The 15,854-nt window shown below is 42.0% G+C and overlaps 1 protein-coding gene across 1 annotated transcript in view; it reads left to right on the forward strand.

The window, feature by feature from the left end:
• Positions 1-15,854, forward strand: part of TMEM132C (transmembrane protein 132C) — a 100,091-nt gene that overhangs the window by 51,354 nt on the left and 32,883 nt on the right. The window contains exon 3 of the mRNA XM_088135293.1: positions 4,413-4,559. Within this exon, the coding sequence (XP_087991419.1) occupies positions 4,413-4,559 (147 nt within the window). The remainder of the gene's footprint in view (positions 1-4,412; positions 4,560-15,854) is intronic.

Raw genomic sequence — 15,854 nt, forward strand, 5'->3', positions numbered from 1 at the left:
GTAACGTTCAATTCTCTGTGACGGACATCATCTCGCCAGGATTTTCTGTGAGTAATAGCTTCTTTGAGTTCTTGTAAACTCTTCCTTGTACCATCAATGATAACCTCTAGCCACCTTGTCTTCTGCTGCCCCCTCTTTCAATGGCCTTCAATTTTTCCAGGTATAATACTACAGGTAGTCCTCATTTAACAACCACAATTGGGACTGGCAACTCAGTCATTAAGCAAAGCGGTCAGTAAGTGAAACCATGACTGTGCTTATGATCTTACTTCAGCTTTCCTTTGCTTTACAGACCGGTGAAGGTCATAAATACAAGGACTGGTCGCAAAGTTACTTTTTCATCACCATTGTAACTGCATACAGTCACTAAACAAGGCAGTTGCTAAACAAGGGCTACCTATACCTATAACCATAGGTCTTATTTGAGTTCAGACAATCACAAAACATTTTCTTGGAAGGGAGATGTCCAAATCCAAATGCAGATGTTTCTCCACCTTTCATGCTTGGTTAAGGAGGACAGTTTGAGCGTCAGGGAAGGGAGAATGCCAGCATGAAAGACCATGAATGGTGCCTTCTTAAATTCCTTCCCTTTGATTGCAGAGTGAGAACTTCTCACTATCCAAATCCAAAATACAGAAACCCTTTCTCCACTCTTCCCATCCACTCAACAAAGTCACAGTCCAACTGTGGTTATTTTTGTAAGCCTCTCATTAGGTTGCCAAGCTTTTCTTCTTTTCAGCATCCTTTCTGGGGACGGGCCACCAAACCTGTTTACTGGACACTTCCTTAAGAGCCGCTGCTGGCCATTGTACTAAACGACCAGGTGGTTTTCTCCTTGCTTCCCCCGTATTTTGTTTGATCCGATTAGGAGTCCGGTTTTGGCATTTCTGATCAAAAGAAGATAAATGCTCTCCTTTGTACAGAACATAAACATTCTTCCCGCAGCTTGGGAAATAATGGTTTTTCCTCTATAGTACTCAGAGTCTCTTCTTTTGTGCTAGCCATTTCTAAATATTCCTGATCTGCAGGCCCCAAACTGTTGCTGTGTTTGATCAAAGACCCTTCAAAGGAATGGTGCTGTAGTTTTGAGTTGCCTGTTGGCAGGAAGCAAAGTTCATCCTTGAAGCTCTTAACCACGTAAACCAGAATTTGTGTTGAGATTGTCCCTCAATAGCAGCAGTAATCTTTGAAAATCGCAATAAAATAAAAGAGAATTCAGGGGATAAAACTGGTGCAAATCTTTACATTCCTCAGGGTGGTGTGTGTGTCTGTATATACAGTATATATATATATATATATATATATATATATATATTCCTCCCTCCCTCTCTCTCTCTCTTTCTCTCTCTATATATATATATATATATTCCTCTCTCTCTCTCTCTCTCTCTCTCTCTATATATATATATATATATATATATATTCCTCTCTCTCTCTCTCTCTCTCTATATATATATATATATATATATATATATATTCATCTCTCTATATATATATACACAGAGAGAGAGAGAGTCAGAATTGCATTTGTATCACTTTCTTAACCAGTTGTGGTTGCATTCGCATCAGTTGTTAATCTTTCTTTGTGTTGATCTTGGTTTGTTTATTGTAGTTTAGGTGATTGTTGTGCAAACCCATCCCATTTTGTGAGTTTAAGGTCCAGGGAGCTGGACAAACCCAGATTAATGTGTCAGTTCAGAAACCCAGTGAAAGGAATTCTGCAACGTCAGCTATCCTTGAGCAAAGGAGGGGAAGTCCATGGTTGTCATCTGGGCTGAGGGGCACTTTCCCACAAGAGCAGGTGAAAGAACAGCTGGGGTTGAGCATACCTGTTCTTTCCCCATCCCAACGATTGGAGTATGATCAAGAAACCAAATCAAAGGAGGGGTTATGCAGATACAGAGGGCGGGGCTTAGCAGTCTGTACCCTCACAGTTTATTTTAGTCCATATAGGAATGTGTACTAAGTGTCTCCTTCTATAAGCCAGGTCAGCTGCTGTGTGTCAACATGGCTGGAGCCTAACTGATGTCAATGGGGGACAAGAGTGAGGTCCTAGCATGCTCAAAGCAATCCTTCCTTCCTTCCTTCCTTCCTTCCTTCCTTCCTTCCTTCCTTCCTTCCTTCCTTCCTTCCTTCCTTCCTTCCTTCCTTCCTTCCTTCCTTCCTCCTTTCCCTTCTAAGATGCAGTTCAGGGTCATGCAGAATCTAGGAAATCACACTTGGAATGATGAATTCCAAACTGGAATCTTCATCATTGGTGAGTTTTAGTCCAACCTGCCCCACAGCCAAAATAAAATTGCTTACGGAGCCATGCATATTGCCTGCATCTCTTTGGAGAAAAAGTTCAATGAAATTCTAGGATCCTTGAAACCCAATTTTAAACACACACGCACACACACATTGACTGGATATATATTTTTCACTGTAGAGAACACCAGCTCATATTCTGGGCTAAAAATAAAGCGTTTCGTTCTGCAACCGTGCTTTTAATGGGCCTAATTTCTTTTGATGACCAAATGTAGGGCTTGAATTCCCTTTCAGTCTGTGTTCTGCTTTCCCCTGAAGTGCACACCTCATTCTGTGCATTGTAAATGAATTCACCCCTCTCCTGTGAGCCATGAAAGTTGTGCCAGCATTTTTTTTAAACTCTTATTTAGTTAGTTAGTTAGTTATTTTGCAGGTTGATAAAGCTGCCCATCTGGACAACTTACAACATACTGTATAAAGAAAAGCAACATCTATGTACTTCCCTTGTAATAATGTGGAAGTGGTGTTTTGACTTCCCAATGATCCATCATTGGACTATTTGGTGGTTTCCCATCCAATTAATTAAGCAAGTCAAATGCAGGATTCTTGTGTGTACACAAGGAAGGAGAGAATCAAACTACTTGTTGCCCTACACATAAAAAGTATGGCTAGACTAAGTACAAAATGGCTTTGTTTGGGAATTGACCCTTTCGTGTCAACAAAGCCATGGTTTAAAAAAAAAGAAAAAGAGAACCGCTTTAACTTCCTGCCCTAATTCTTCTTCATCTGTTGGACTTACTAAATAAAGCTGTAATGGTGTGTGGGAAAGACCTTGGGAGACGGGGCGAAGAGATGCTTTCAGACTTGCAAGATTGATGTTAGCCTTACCATGTAGACCAGACAGGAAACATGACCAGATAAGCTGATTCTACTTTGTTGTAAAGCTACATTAACAGAATCTTGCAAAACTGAAAATACAATTCTCTCCTGTCTCCTTTACAGTCCAAGAAACTAGGGAGGGTCCTTCTGAGCCTTTTTCTCCATCCATTATGCAGCCGCGGGCTATGCCTTCTCTTATCTGACCATTCCCTTAGCAGTGTCTCTTGGCCCAGTCTCCCAAGGTCTTTCCCACATACTATTACAAAAGCTAAGAGCGGGGGAAAGAGACAGAGAGGAAGAGCAAGAAACCAGAGATTGTAAGTGTAACTGATTATGCCTCTCCATATTTACTTTAAAGCTAAGGCTTGGGGCATTTCTCTAACTGTGGATCAGCTACTTTACCCTGGCTTCTCTTTGCCTGTAATGGCCATTAAAATAACCATGGTGCTGGTGACAAAAAGGGAGACACACTTTTTTTTTTTAATACCTGATATAACAGTTAATTAGCCCATAGCCTTCAACACCAGCATTCTCTTTTGTATTCCAGCTTTCCACCCGCCCATTTCCCTTTACGTAGCTTTGTCCTCCAGGCCCAGATTGTCCTCTTAATCTCGTCCAAGACCAAAAAAACAAGCCTAACTTGTCTCCCACCTCTGCCATGTCCATTGGAAGGAGCATGTTCTGCTTCTCCAGGAAACGTTAGAGCCCCAATTCCAGCCGTCGTCAATCTGACTGCAAGGGACTATCAAATGTTCTTTATTGCTGGCCTTTTTAGCAGTCTGTTCCTCTGGATTTCTCACCTCTCTAGTTCTATTTTCTAAGCCACCAACTGGTGCTGTTCTTAAAGATCCCGCAAGCCTACAACACCGCCAGGAAATACCATATCTTTCATAGCAGAGCTCTCTCTTCAGTAGCCTGCGTTCTCCCTGGCTTCTTAAGCTTCTGTTCAGACCCAAGGGAGAAAGATTTCTGGTAGGTTTTTCCAGTTTAGGAAAAAGGGGCATCTTGTGGGGGCTACAAAGTGCTGGGTAGGTAAGAAATAATAAATCAAGCTCATGGCTGCCCTCTAAAGAAATGTGAAAGAAATTCTCAAGCAGCCAGGGAATGAGACAGAAAAACAGAAAGCTATTTGGCAACGGGAACAAACATTATCGTTCCAAGAAGAGGCATTCTCTAGTTGGGTTAAGCAGGGGAGATTTTCTGCAGGTAGAGGTATGGATAGACATGTGCCCATAAGAACTATCATTCTCCTTTGTCTCATTTTTTTGCAACGTTCCTTCCAACAGGGCAAAAGTGAAAAAAGGTGTAAATATCCTGAGTGCCAAAGTCAGTGACCCACGGCAGTGGGACGTGACGCAGGAGGTCAGTAATGGCGGGAAGCATTCAACCATTACCGTGATGTGTCAAAGAATCATGCCAAATTCACAGAGCAGGTAAGTGCAATCCAGAGCTTCAGCATATTGAGCACTCTTATTCTCTCTACTTTTGATTATGAGACACATGAAGATGTGAAGAACATCCTCACTGAGGTGAACCATTGCTGCAGTAAAATAATGGGGAGGGAGGGAGGGAGGGAGGGAGGGAGGAAGGAAGGAAGGAAGGATGGAAGGACGGAAGGAAGGAAGGAAGGAAGGAAGGAAGGAAGGAAGGAAGGAAGGAAGGAAGGAAAGGGAAAAGGGAAGAGGGAAGGAAGGAAGGAAGGAAGGAAGGAAGGAAGGAAGGAAGGAAGGAAGGAAGGAAGGACGGACAGACAGAAGAGGGAAGAGGGAAGGAAGGAAGGAAGGAAGGAAGGAAGGAAGGAAGGAAGGAAGGAAGGAAGGAAGGAAGGAAGGAAGGAAGGAAGGAAGGAAGGAAGGATTCACATGTCCCGATTGTGAGCTTTCAAGAATCAGTTTTCTTGCTTCCCCTCTAGCATCAGGAGCCCATCTAGATGGACCTTGTATGTTTTAATAGAACCTTAATTATGGTTAGAGGCAACATATCTGAATATTATACACCAATATAAGGTTTAGCTAGGACAGTTTGTGGCTTTGCTCCATAGTTTCTTGTGATTTGCCCCATTATGGTGAGAAACAGGGTGCTTTGTCCAACTGAGCTTCTTTGTTCTTTGATGAAGAGTTGCTTATTCAAAATACATTGGGGCTTTTAAAGAAATAACTGGCCTTGTTTCTCCTTCCTGATGCTTCTTTGATAAGAGATCACTGGAAAGATGCAATGGGTCTCTGCAGGCAAAGTGAGATGCTTTGATCTTGTCTCTGCTTGTTCAGAGCTTTTGAGCAGAAGATCTCCAGTGAAGGACAGCCCACCATCTTTTCTCACAAATTGGTTCTGGTTCCCAACTGCTCTCAGCACTACATTTGCTAGACAGATGAAGGGAACAAATCTTCATAGCTTAAGATCCTGAAATAAGTATCTCGCTGTGTAATCAGAAGTTGTCCTTTATAACACAAAAAAGAGTCCTTTTTCAAATTATTGTATAGAAAAGCAGTTAGGTTGGCTCAGCTGCTCATCCTCCCCTTTATGGAAGAAGAGATCTTCCCCAGGACTTGGTCCATCACCCACCCAATGAACTCTTTCTCTAATGAGGTTTGTTTGCTCATCAGCCGTAAGCGTGGCATGACACTGGGAATTGTGCAATATGTCACCGAAGGATCTTCCCCTGTTTTCCCATTCACAGGGAAGAAAGAAACAGATGTATCAAGGGTACAGGGGGAAGCATGTTCAGATAGAAACCTTAATTCTCTTTTATTTTGCTCTTATCTAAAAGGGTGCTGTCTTCTGTCCACTGCACTAAAGCAATGATCCATTTATTTATCGTGTTGTTTGAAGTGATGTGAGTGGAAAGCTGATTTGCAAAACTCTCGTAGCATTTTTCCTGTGCATGGCCACCAGTTCAGTCCTAGATGTACACAGGGCAGATGGTAGGAAGCAAAGCAAGATCTTCCTAAAGAGAACTCAAAGTATAGGGAGATACTTTTGTCATCTCTTGGGCAGTGACTTCCAATCCCATTTATGATCTCACAGACTCATAAGTGTGTGGCCATCATGAGTATTTTGTATTTTCCAGCATCTGCTGAATCCTCACATTCTGACGTTGCTCAGTTCTCATTTTACTTACATTCGGCTTTTGGGTTGGAAATGCCATGAAGATGTATCTAGTTCAGGGTTTTTTACTCCAGGCTTTCAAGGAGGACATCTTTAATGAAGGATATCTACTCTATTCCCTGGCTCTTGGGTCCTACTATCTTGCAGTAGCTATGGCTGCATCTAACCCACTGCTATGGTCACTTCAGGCTTTGCCAGATGGCCACCCATCCTCTGTTTCACCTCCTGTGATGTCATCTCCAAGAAAGATTGTTCAAGTTTGGAACATCTTTTACCAACGGGATGGTTCCCCTAATTTTTGGCCAAACTATTTGGCTTCTTGCAGTGGTTCCAGCCATGTTCTCTGGAACAAGAGAGAAGTCCATCCTATCTTCTAATAATCACTCTTTTGAAATTAGAAGACTGTTCTCATGCTGTTGTTTTTCTCCATGTTAAACAGACTCATTTCTATCAACGCAGGACCATTATTCTATTCTATTCTATTCTATTCTATTCTATTCTATTCTATTCTATTCTATTCTATTCTATTCTATTCTATTCTATTCTATTCTATTCTATTCTATTCTATTCTATTCTATTCCTAGTGTGGAACTTTTCCCTCCCTCTCTCCCTCCCTCCTGTTCTCTGTCTTTTCCTTCCTTCCTTCCTTCCTTCCTTCCTTCCTTCCTTCCTTCCTTCCTTCCTTCCTTCCTTCCTTCCTTCCTTCCTTCCTCATAACATATGCCACAAGGCAGGCCTTCAGAACATTACAAAGTGTTCTTCACAGCCCTATCTGCACAGAACAGTTATTTTATTAAACTAATTTAATTTGGCAATGGTCTACATTCCGTTAATGGGATCATTCTGCATCACCACCATCCTCCAACCATTTTTGGCCTCTCTTCTTTCTCTTTTTTCCAAAGTGGTTTCACAGAATTATTTACTCTCAGCTGCAATATGGGGACACAGATTCCCAGATTCCTGCAACTGAGAGTTTGCAATAGGGCTTGGCCCTACCATCAGGTAAGAGATTCTGAGGAGGCTGAAAAAGAAATAGGAGGAACCATAGTTAAGCAGATGGGAGGGAAATCTAATAGTAGATCTCTCATAAGAAGCATCTCAGTGGAAGAGCTGACAGTCCGATTGGAGGAGCTGAGGGCTAAACGCTGCTGAATTCATAATGCCACCTTGAACAACGTTAGATACATTCCTATGATGAAGCACAAACTTCACTGTGACTGCACTAATTGATCCAGCAGCCTCAGAAACTTGGCTTGGCGGGTTGGCATAAAATCCAATTTTTCAATGTCACTGGTGCACTGCTCTTTCTGTAACCTTCCATTTTTACTAAGCTGGCCAGAAGTAATGAAGTCATCTGTGTAAAACCTTCTGCACCCCTCCTCTCGCCCTGTTCCTTTTTAAAACACAACAACCCACAAAATATTATTATTCCCCCAGTTCCACGCATTCACCCTTTGCTACTTTAGTGGCCCAGCTTGATCATTCTGGGGAGAGAAATGCTCGTGACTTAAAAAGATAAAATGATGCCCAACAGAGGCGAGCTGCAATTCCCTCCCTGCCCCACACCCCGTAGGCCCAAAGTACCATGGAAATAGAAACATCTGCTGGAATTCATGAACAGCTGACTTCAGCTATAGAAATCACTCCTTGGCTTTCAATAATGGTGAGAAGAATAAATCATCCAGGCGATAAAGCATGGAAGAAGGGAGGGGTGAGGAGGGAGAAATCCCTGATCTAACATCTTTAAAATAAAGTGAATAAAAATCCCATTAGTATTCCGCAAGCAGCAATTCCCAAACTTTTCCAGACAATGCATTGTTGACCAAAAAAAAATCATAGCTAACTTTCCAGCCTATCAGCATTCAGGTTGTTACTAGCTGGGGATTCAAAATGGCCAAGAGGTTTCTGCATATTATATCTGTGAGTTGTACCACCTGCAAGCATTTGCTTTTGCCTAATCTTCTTATAGAACAGCGTAGAGGGTTTTTAACCTATGTGGATCATAGTTGAGGGTCCAATCAACCTTCTCAGGAATCAGCTCAAATGAGGGTCGTCTTCCATCTGGCTGAATTCAGTCTCTTAGAAACCTTTACAACAGGCTGGTCAAACCTGATACCTCTAATCTGATCTACTTATAGTAGACTTGCAAGCTAGCAAAGAGAGAGAGAAAGAGTAGGGATATCGTAGGGTATGGTTAAAGAAAGTCACAACAGATGAGAATATCTGTAGCTCAGGGTTGAACTGTGGAGTCCTTGGGGTTCTCTGAGCTTGGTTGTTTTCTTGCAAACGTTTCGTTACCCAGCTAGGGAACATCTTCAGGGCTAGAAGGGAGTGGGGTCAAGATGGTATAATGATATGGCCGGTAGATAGCATGCCATCATCTGATATGCATAATACTAGTTTGGGCCTTGGGGTTCGATTTTCCAGCTTTTTTTTCAAGTTTCAGATCAAGGATTGGCCATCAGCCAGGTCTTCTGAATCCTTCCAAATCCTTCACTTTCTCTCCCCCCTGGCCTATATCTTCCCCTTGTTAACTCCAATCACTTGGGCAGGTAATCCCTCCTGTTGTAACGTTCTGTCTTGTACAGTGCAACTTAATGGCTGCTATTCATCAACTTGATGTTCTGGCTTAACAATACCAATCACGCTCAACTCATCTCTCCCTTTCAATTCCAAATCAATTTTGCAGGAGGAAATTGATTTGATTAGTGATCCATTTGCTTAGCCTGTTTCAATTTGTTGAAGGTTGTTAGGGTGACCTCTCAAGTATCTCTGAGGCATTGCGTCAAGCATTTCCTGTTTATAATCTCACACAGGGCAAGTCCACCGTATGAGCGGATTTCATAACTTTCCATTGATAACATTCTTACAAGAGGAATCCTAAGATTTCTAGGGCTCTGACATCAATCAATCAATCAATCAATCAATCAATCAGTTTATTACAGCCCTTAGGCCAGATACAATAAAATATCTAACAGTAGAACTGTTACATACCTACCTACCTACATACATATATCAGAAAAACAGTAAATAGCATAGGGTCTAAAAAAGTAATGAACTGTAATAAACTGTAATAAACTGATTGATTGAGGGCTCTGACATCATAGAGCAATGGAGTCATCAGGTCTTCCAGCTTGACTCAAGAGATATTTTTGCTAAGTTGGACCAAGCCAAAAAACAACATCCATAGGATGGCAAAGAATTTGAGACTCACCCAAAAAGGAGGCACAAAGTCACAGTAAGTTTTCACATTTTCAAGAACCCTCCAGAGGACAAGATGTTTTGGAACTTGCCCCCTTCTTGATGGCTTGCAGGAGATGAATATAGGACAATCAAGGGACAAAGGTCCTATAATGTAAGGAAAGAGAAGGAAAAAGTAAACCAAGAAGCACAGAGTAGCTTTATGTATCACACTTGTAATTAATTCTAGTATGGCTCAATTGTGACTTCCCCCCCCCCCACAACTTTCAAAAGGGTGCATCACAAGAAACGCAATTAGTGTTGGTTCCTTGCAGCCAAATTTACTACAGCAAAATTACACTCAAGCACCCTTTTCTTAGGCTCAGCAGCCTTTAAAAGGATGGAAAATAGCATTAGCGGAGACATGAACCCAACAGCAAGTATTTTTGAAGGCTCCTTTAGTTAAGGACAATTTTGCTCATTCTCGGTCTCTCTTTCTGCGTTCTTTTAATGAAATCCTCTGTAATTCATCACCTCTGTCTGTACAAAAGTCTTTTCTTTTTCACATGGAAGGACTGAATATGGATGCTTAAAATGTCATACCTCTCTTTAAGATTACAAAGACTTATTTCCAGATTGTGATGTATTGAGCAAAAATGCAGTTAACGGAATGACCAGCTGGATTGGTCCATCATATGTCACACTGAAAGTTCTGGCAGGTGCAATTTGTATAATATATATCCTGCCTTGGTTAGATTTTGGAGTGTTTGTCTCTGTATGTGAACATATTATACCAAGCCAGTCCATTTTATTATTCATTGCATTGTACAAAACCAGTAGATGGGTCATTCATTAAGCGGGTTAAATGTTTGTCTGAACATGGCTGCAGAATTCCGGCATTATCTATGTATTGTGCAGCTTGAGCTTGGCTTGTTGAGTCAACCCCATTCACTGTAGTTCATAAACCATAGTTTGCAGTTCTGTGGAAGCTAGCCAACTGTGGCTTATTCAACAAAGATCAGTGAAGGCAGCCCATAGTTGTCTTAATCAGGTCACAGGGTCATCCAATCAGTTTGTAAGTTGTGTCCACATGATGTTAGGAGTTAGGGGCCAGAGTAACATAGGAAAAAGAGCCAAATTTCAGTTTTGCTATAAACTTACATCCATCAATTGTACAGTTTGATACTGAAGATGGTGTTGTTGGTGGCTCACATTGAATATTCTGAACTTTAGGTTGTGAGATATGCTGACTGACAGATAGACAGGCAGTCACACTCACACACACTTATCCAAGTTTATGAATCAAGGCTAAACAAGTGGTAAAGGCAGTTCATCCATCACAGCTTTCATTCTGAAGGTAGGAAGAAATGAATAGTCCCATGCAAGCTTTATAAACTCTTGCCTCAATGTCAGTATCAGTTGGACATCTTGACATCCTAGTACCATGGGGGCAGGAGTCCTTTTGAACTTGGCAGAGCGTGTATTTCAAAGCTTGCATGAGAATTGGGTCACACCTCTGCTTATCCTTCTACTTGGGCATAAAAGAAATCTATCTCTGGTAATAGTTTTATTGGAGAACACCAAGGGCAGGCTGTTTCATATTACGCTTGAAGGGTGAAGGCTTTGGTGAAAGTAAACTAAAAAGGGTTTCTAAATTCATAGTGGCCTTCCTACAAGATGTCCACAGCAGACTTGTACCCTGCCCTGTAGCTCCAGCTGTGCAGCAAGATTGCCCTTCTCCTCCATCCTCAGCTCAAACTGAAGGGCTGAGATGACTGTAGGAAACCACTAAATATTTCACTTCTGTGTTTGAAACATGTCAAGAGTTCATAGGGCTTAGTCCCTGCATTATACTGTCTGCCAGAAGATGGTGCTGGTGTTTTACTTCACACTGATTCAGAAAACACTCCCTTTTAAAGGATCAGATTCTCTTCCAAGACATTGCCTTTAACCCAAGCTTGTTTCTCTAGATGTAGATAACTACAGTTTCCATAAGCACTCAGCATAGCCCTTTCTAGCTTGCATAGAGATCCTGGGACTGAGTGTAGGACTTACTTTATGCAATCTATCATTCAGGTGTAGACAAGGACTTCCTATAGAAACATAGGGAGCTTCTCCATGCCAGCCTAATAATGTCAACACTGACTGGTCGTAGGAATGGTTTCATCCTTTCTTGAAATATGGATTGAACCTTGGATCTTCTGTCCTTGGCCACTGAGCTACAGCTCCTCACCAAAGGAAGCAAGTCAGGCTCCATCTTAGCTTGGAATTGTCTATTCCCTTGCAGTGGTTCCCATGATTTTGGATTAGAATCTTTCCCAGCCTTTCCATGATGAAGCTGAAGTTTAAACCTGGGAAAGCAGAACATAAACTGAATCAAAGAGTCATGACTGTTCCCTTGAATGAGCTTGACCAGCCTTGGTTGATGGACTGATCACCCTCATTTAAATTCTTGTTTAAAACCATCCAAGGTAGGGTTCATGGCTGCATCTTATGGCCATGAGCTCCAAATATCAGTCATCTCCAACATACAGCATAAGGACTGTAACAGCCACTATGTAGGTCAGACAGGCAGAAGACTAGCAGAGCGCATCCATGAACACCAGCTAGCAGTCAGAAGACACGATGAGAACTCCTTGATCTCACAGCACATGGACAGACTCAGCCATAATTTCAACTGGGAAACTGTGAGCATCTTAGACCAAGCTAAATCCAAAAACACAAGGGAATTCCTGGAAGCTTGGTATACAGACATGTCAGCCATCAATTGACACATAGAGATAAACCACATTTGCACACCATTCGAAAGAGACAATTAAAAAAGCTAAGAAGGAAACAAAAAGAGCAGAACACATCCTTTCCAGCAACCTACACCCAGATAACAGGGATTAACACCAGACAAACAATCAAGCAGAAAACAATACCCTAATCAAGGAGCTACCAAGGAGAAAACCAGATCCTCACCAACACTGCCAGGGCAAGCTACTGTATATAAACAGGGATCAAACCCCACACTCACTAGCACTGATAATGTTACCTAGTTGGGTCATGAAACGTCTGCAAGCAAACCACCAAGTTCAGAGAGTACCAAGAACTCCACAGCCCCAAATATTCATGGTATGTCATCCCAAATTGCTGATGATCAATTTATTTATAGATGCAGGACAGGAAAAAAAGAGAACCAATGTTGGTGCAATTACTCTACTGGAGAACCTTTCTCAGGGAAGTTGTGTTTTATTAAAAAAAATAAATTGAAGTGGCTTGTTCACACATTTAGGTCCTGACTCCAGGATGCTGGCGTGGTGCGTCCCATATACTGAATTTTTTTCTTTCCCCAAGTTTTAGAACATTGTCTGACCTGACATCCATTTGAAGGACATGACATACCAAAGCCATTAAAATTCACATAATAAAATCCATGGACTGCAACTATAGATTTGTATGTTTCTGACAACTGAAGGCCATTTGTCAAAAATCTCTCTTCCCACGGGAATTATTTCTCCTGTAAGGAGAAAGTTTTTCTTGTTAGAAAACACATCAAGATTCTGATTATTGGTTTGGCCGGGGTGATGGGTTAATCCTTCAGCATGAGTTGCTGTATCATCCCGTCAATTGCTTGCCATTATTTGAGTTTGAGAAGTGACTCCTACGGTGGAATCACAAGGACCTTTCACTGGTTACCTTCGTTTTAGAAGAGGACATGACTTTGAGCAATTATAGACAGGACTTGGAGCTAGAAGCTCAGCTGACAGAACACACTGGGGACCTCCAGCCCAAAAGGGAATGGGGTGGACCTCCAGCCCCAAAGCACATCCCTTTTCTGGTGTATTTGTCAACACACTGGTAACAAGCATGACTCGCTTATGTTCGCTTGTCCTCACTCAAAGCTGGCTTTGCTTATTTTTTGACAGTCACCCATCTTTGCTTTTGACTGTGTGATCCCTGATTTGAACAGGATTAGATCCCTGGCTGGATCCTTCTGAGTACCCATCAGCCTTGTGAGTAATGCCCCAGACAGACCCAATGCGTAATCTGGGGGTCCTCCTGGACTCACAGCTCCTACTCAAAGAGCAGGTGGCAGCCGTGGCCAGGAGGGCTTTTGCACAACTTTGGGTTGTGCACCAGTTACGCCCTTTCCTGGATCGGGATGCCCTTCGAACAGTCACTCATGCCCTTGTTATCTCCCAGATAGACTACTACAATGTGCTCTACGTAGGGCTACCCTTGAAGAGTATCCGGAAGCTTCAGCTGGTCCAGAATGCAGCCGCGCAAGCTATTTTTGGGGCCTGAAGGAGGACCCATATAATACCATTGTTTCACGAGCTGCATTGGGTACCGGTTTGCTTCCGGGTCCAATTCAAGGTGTTGGTTATCACCTTTAAAGCCTTACATGGCATGGGGCCAGGTTACCCGAGGGACCGCTTCTCCCCCATGAGTTCATCCTGTCCCACCCAATCACACAGAGAGGGGATGCTCTGGACCCCTTTGGCAAAAGAACTCCGACTAGCGGGTCCAGAAGACGGGTCTTCTTTGCTGTAGCCCCCCACCCTTTGGAACATCTTGCCCCCGGAGGTGAGATTGGCCCCCTCACTCCCGGCCTTTCAGAGGGACCTGAAGACCTGGCTCTGCCATCTGGCCTGGGGCAAGGAGGGGGATCGTCAAGTGTGGGGTTGGCTAGTCCCTTAGTGGCCTGGCGTTGCTGCCTTGAACCATCGGCCTCCTGGATTTTTTCCCTTTTATTTTTGAAAATGTGAATTGTTACAGGTTTTAATTGTATATTTATTTAGTGTTTTAATGTGTTGTGAGCCACCCAGAGTCCCCCATTGGGGGGAGATGGGCGGGGGACAGATTTAATAAATAAATAAATAAATAAATTCAAAAACAGGGAATAAGGAAGAGACCAAGGAAGGTGGTCTCTACCTGCCATAAGGAACGGCTTCCCCTTAAAAGTTCACAAGCCCTGATGCTTTATAGCTGTTAGCTGCTGAACCGTGATTCCTTCCGCACTTAAAAAATGTGTTTTCTTTTGGTTGTGGCTAAGTTAAGGTAATGTTTCTCTCATTTTGATTGGTGTCTTTTAATTTTTTTTTTTTTTTTTGCTATTTTGAGCCTTTTTTTTTTATGACGCTGATATTTCTTGATGTTTGTTTATCGCATTGGGCTTGGATTGATTCTATGTATATTTTATGATTGCAAGCTGCTCGGAGGTTTTCTGATTATTTTGTGAAAAAACAGGATGTAACAAGTCGGGGAGGGGATATGGATTTTCACCCCCACAAGGCATTTTTCAAGGCATTATATTGTTGATGCTTTTGTCACTGTTACTATTTTGCAAATCCCGTTTTTTAAAAAAAATGATGCAGTGCAATATAAAAATACAGAATTAGCAATGCCATGCTGCCAGAAAGATGCAGACAAATTCAGCAGAAAGGCTGATGCAGAGAGAGAATAGAAAAATACTGGGAGAAAGAGGAATGATCTACATTTACAGACATTTACAGACATATGAAAGGCATGTGGATTTTTTGGAAGTAGAGCTGTCTGGAGTGTGGAAATAATGGGGAACGATGAGTTTCAAAGATGACGTGTCCCCCCAAAATCAAAGACATCTGGGGGCGGGTCTTTTAAAAAAATAAAGATGGCAGCTGTGACATGTAAAAAGGGGTGGGGCTTCAATCATGAGGTCACAGCTGTCATCTTTACTCTTTTAACCCCCTTGAAGAAATGATGGGACTCAAAGAAAACCATACATTTAAAATCATAGATTTAACTAAGATGTAAATCAGGCATGTGGCTGAAGGTACAGAAGGTGTGTTGAAGGGGGAAAGGGGGAAAATTGAGGTTTTCTGAAAGAAAGATGGATTACATTTTTAAAATCACAGTCAAAACATCCAGAGAGAGAGAGAGAGAGAGAGAAAGAAAGAGAGAAAGAGAGAGAGAGAGAGAGAGAGAGAGAGAGAGAGGACAAATCTGGGTTAAGAGAAGAGAGAAGAGATACTTCTAAAGTATCAAGAGATACTTTGATTTGATGTCCCCATCATTTTCTTCAGGGTACTTTTCCTCCTTGTGGAGACACGTTTTCAGTTATGAGACATCGCCCTGGCTTCTCCAAAAGCAGAAACAGATGTTCACAAGAGAGAGAAAGAGAGATGATTATGCAAGAAGATTAAGTAGTCTTTTGTAGTTAAGTGTATTGAAGTCTAATCAAGGGAAGAAGGTGGATATCTCCCATTTGTTGTTTTTCAATCCTTTCAAATAATGTTAGAACTGCAGGTTGAAAGCTCTCTTAAAATCCTCTTTCTATGGGGAACGTTTTATTAATTCCAACAGATTGTACGTGTGTCTGTGTAGTTTTCCTCAAGGAAACAGTAAAACATGACAGGTACTTTTGTAATTGAAAGCAGTCAGCAAACATCTGTTGAAAGTGATAATGCCTAAGTAGT

This window comes from Python bivittatus, unplaced genomic scaffold (assembly GCF_059951505.1).
Source record: "Python bivittatus isolate LINGU-HERP-01145 unplaced genomic scaffold, Pbiv_v1 ctg000100_np1212, whole genome shotgun sequence".
Classification (NCBI taxonomy): domain Eukaryota; kingdom Metazoa; phylum Chordata; class Lepidosauria; order Squamata; family Pythonidae; genus Python; species Python bivittatus.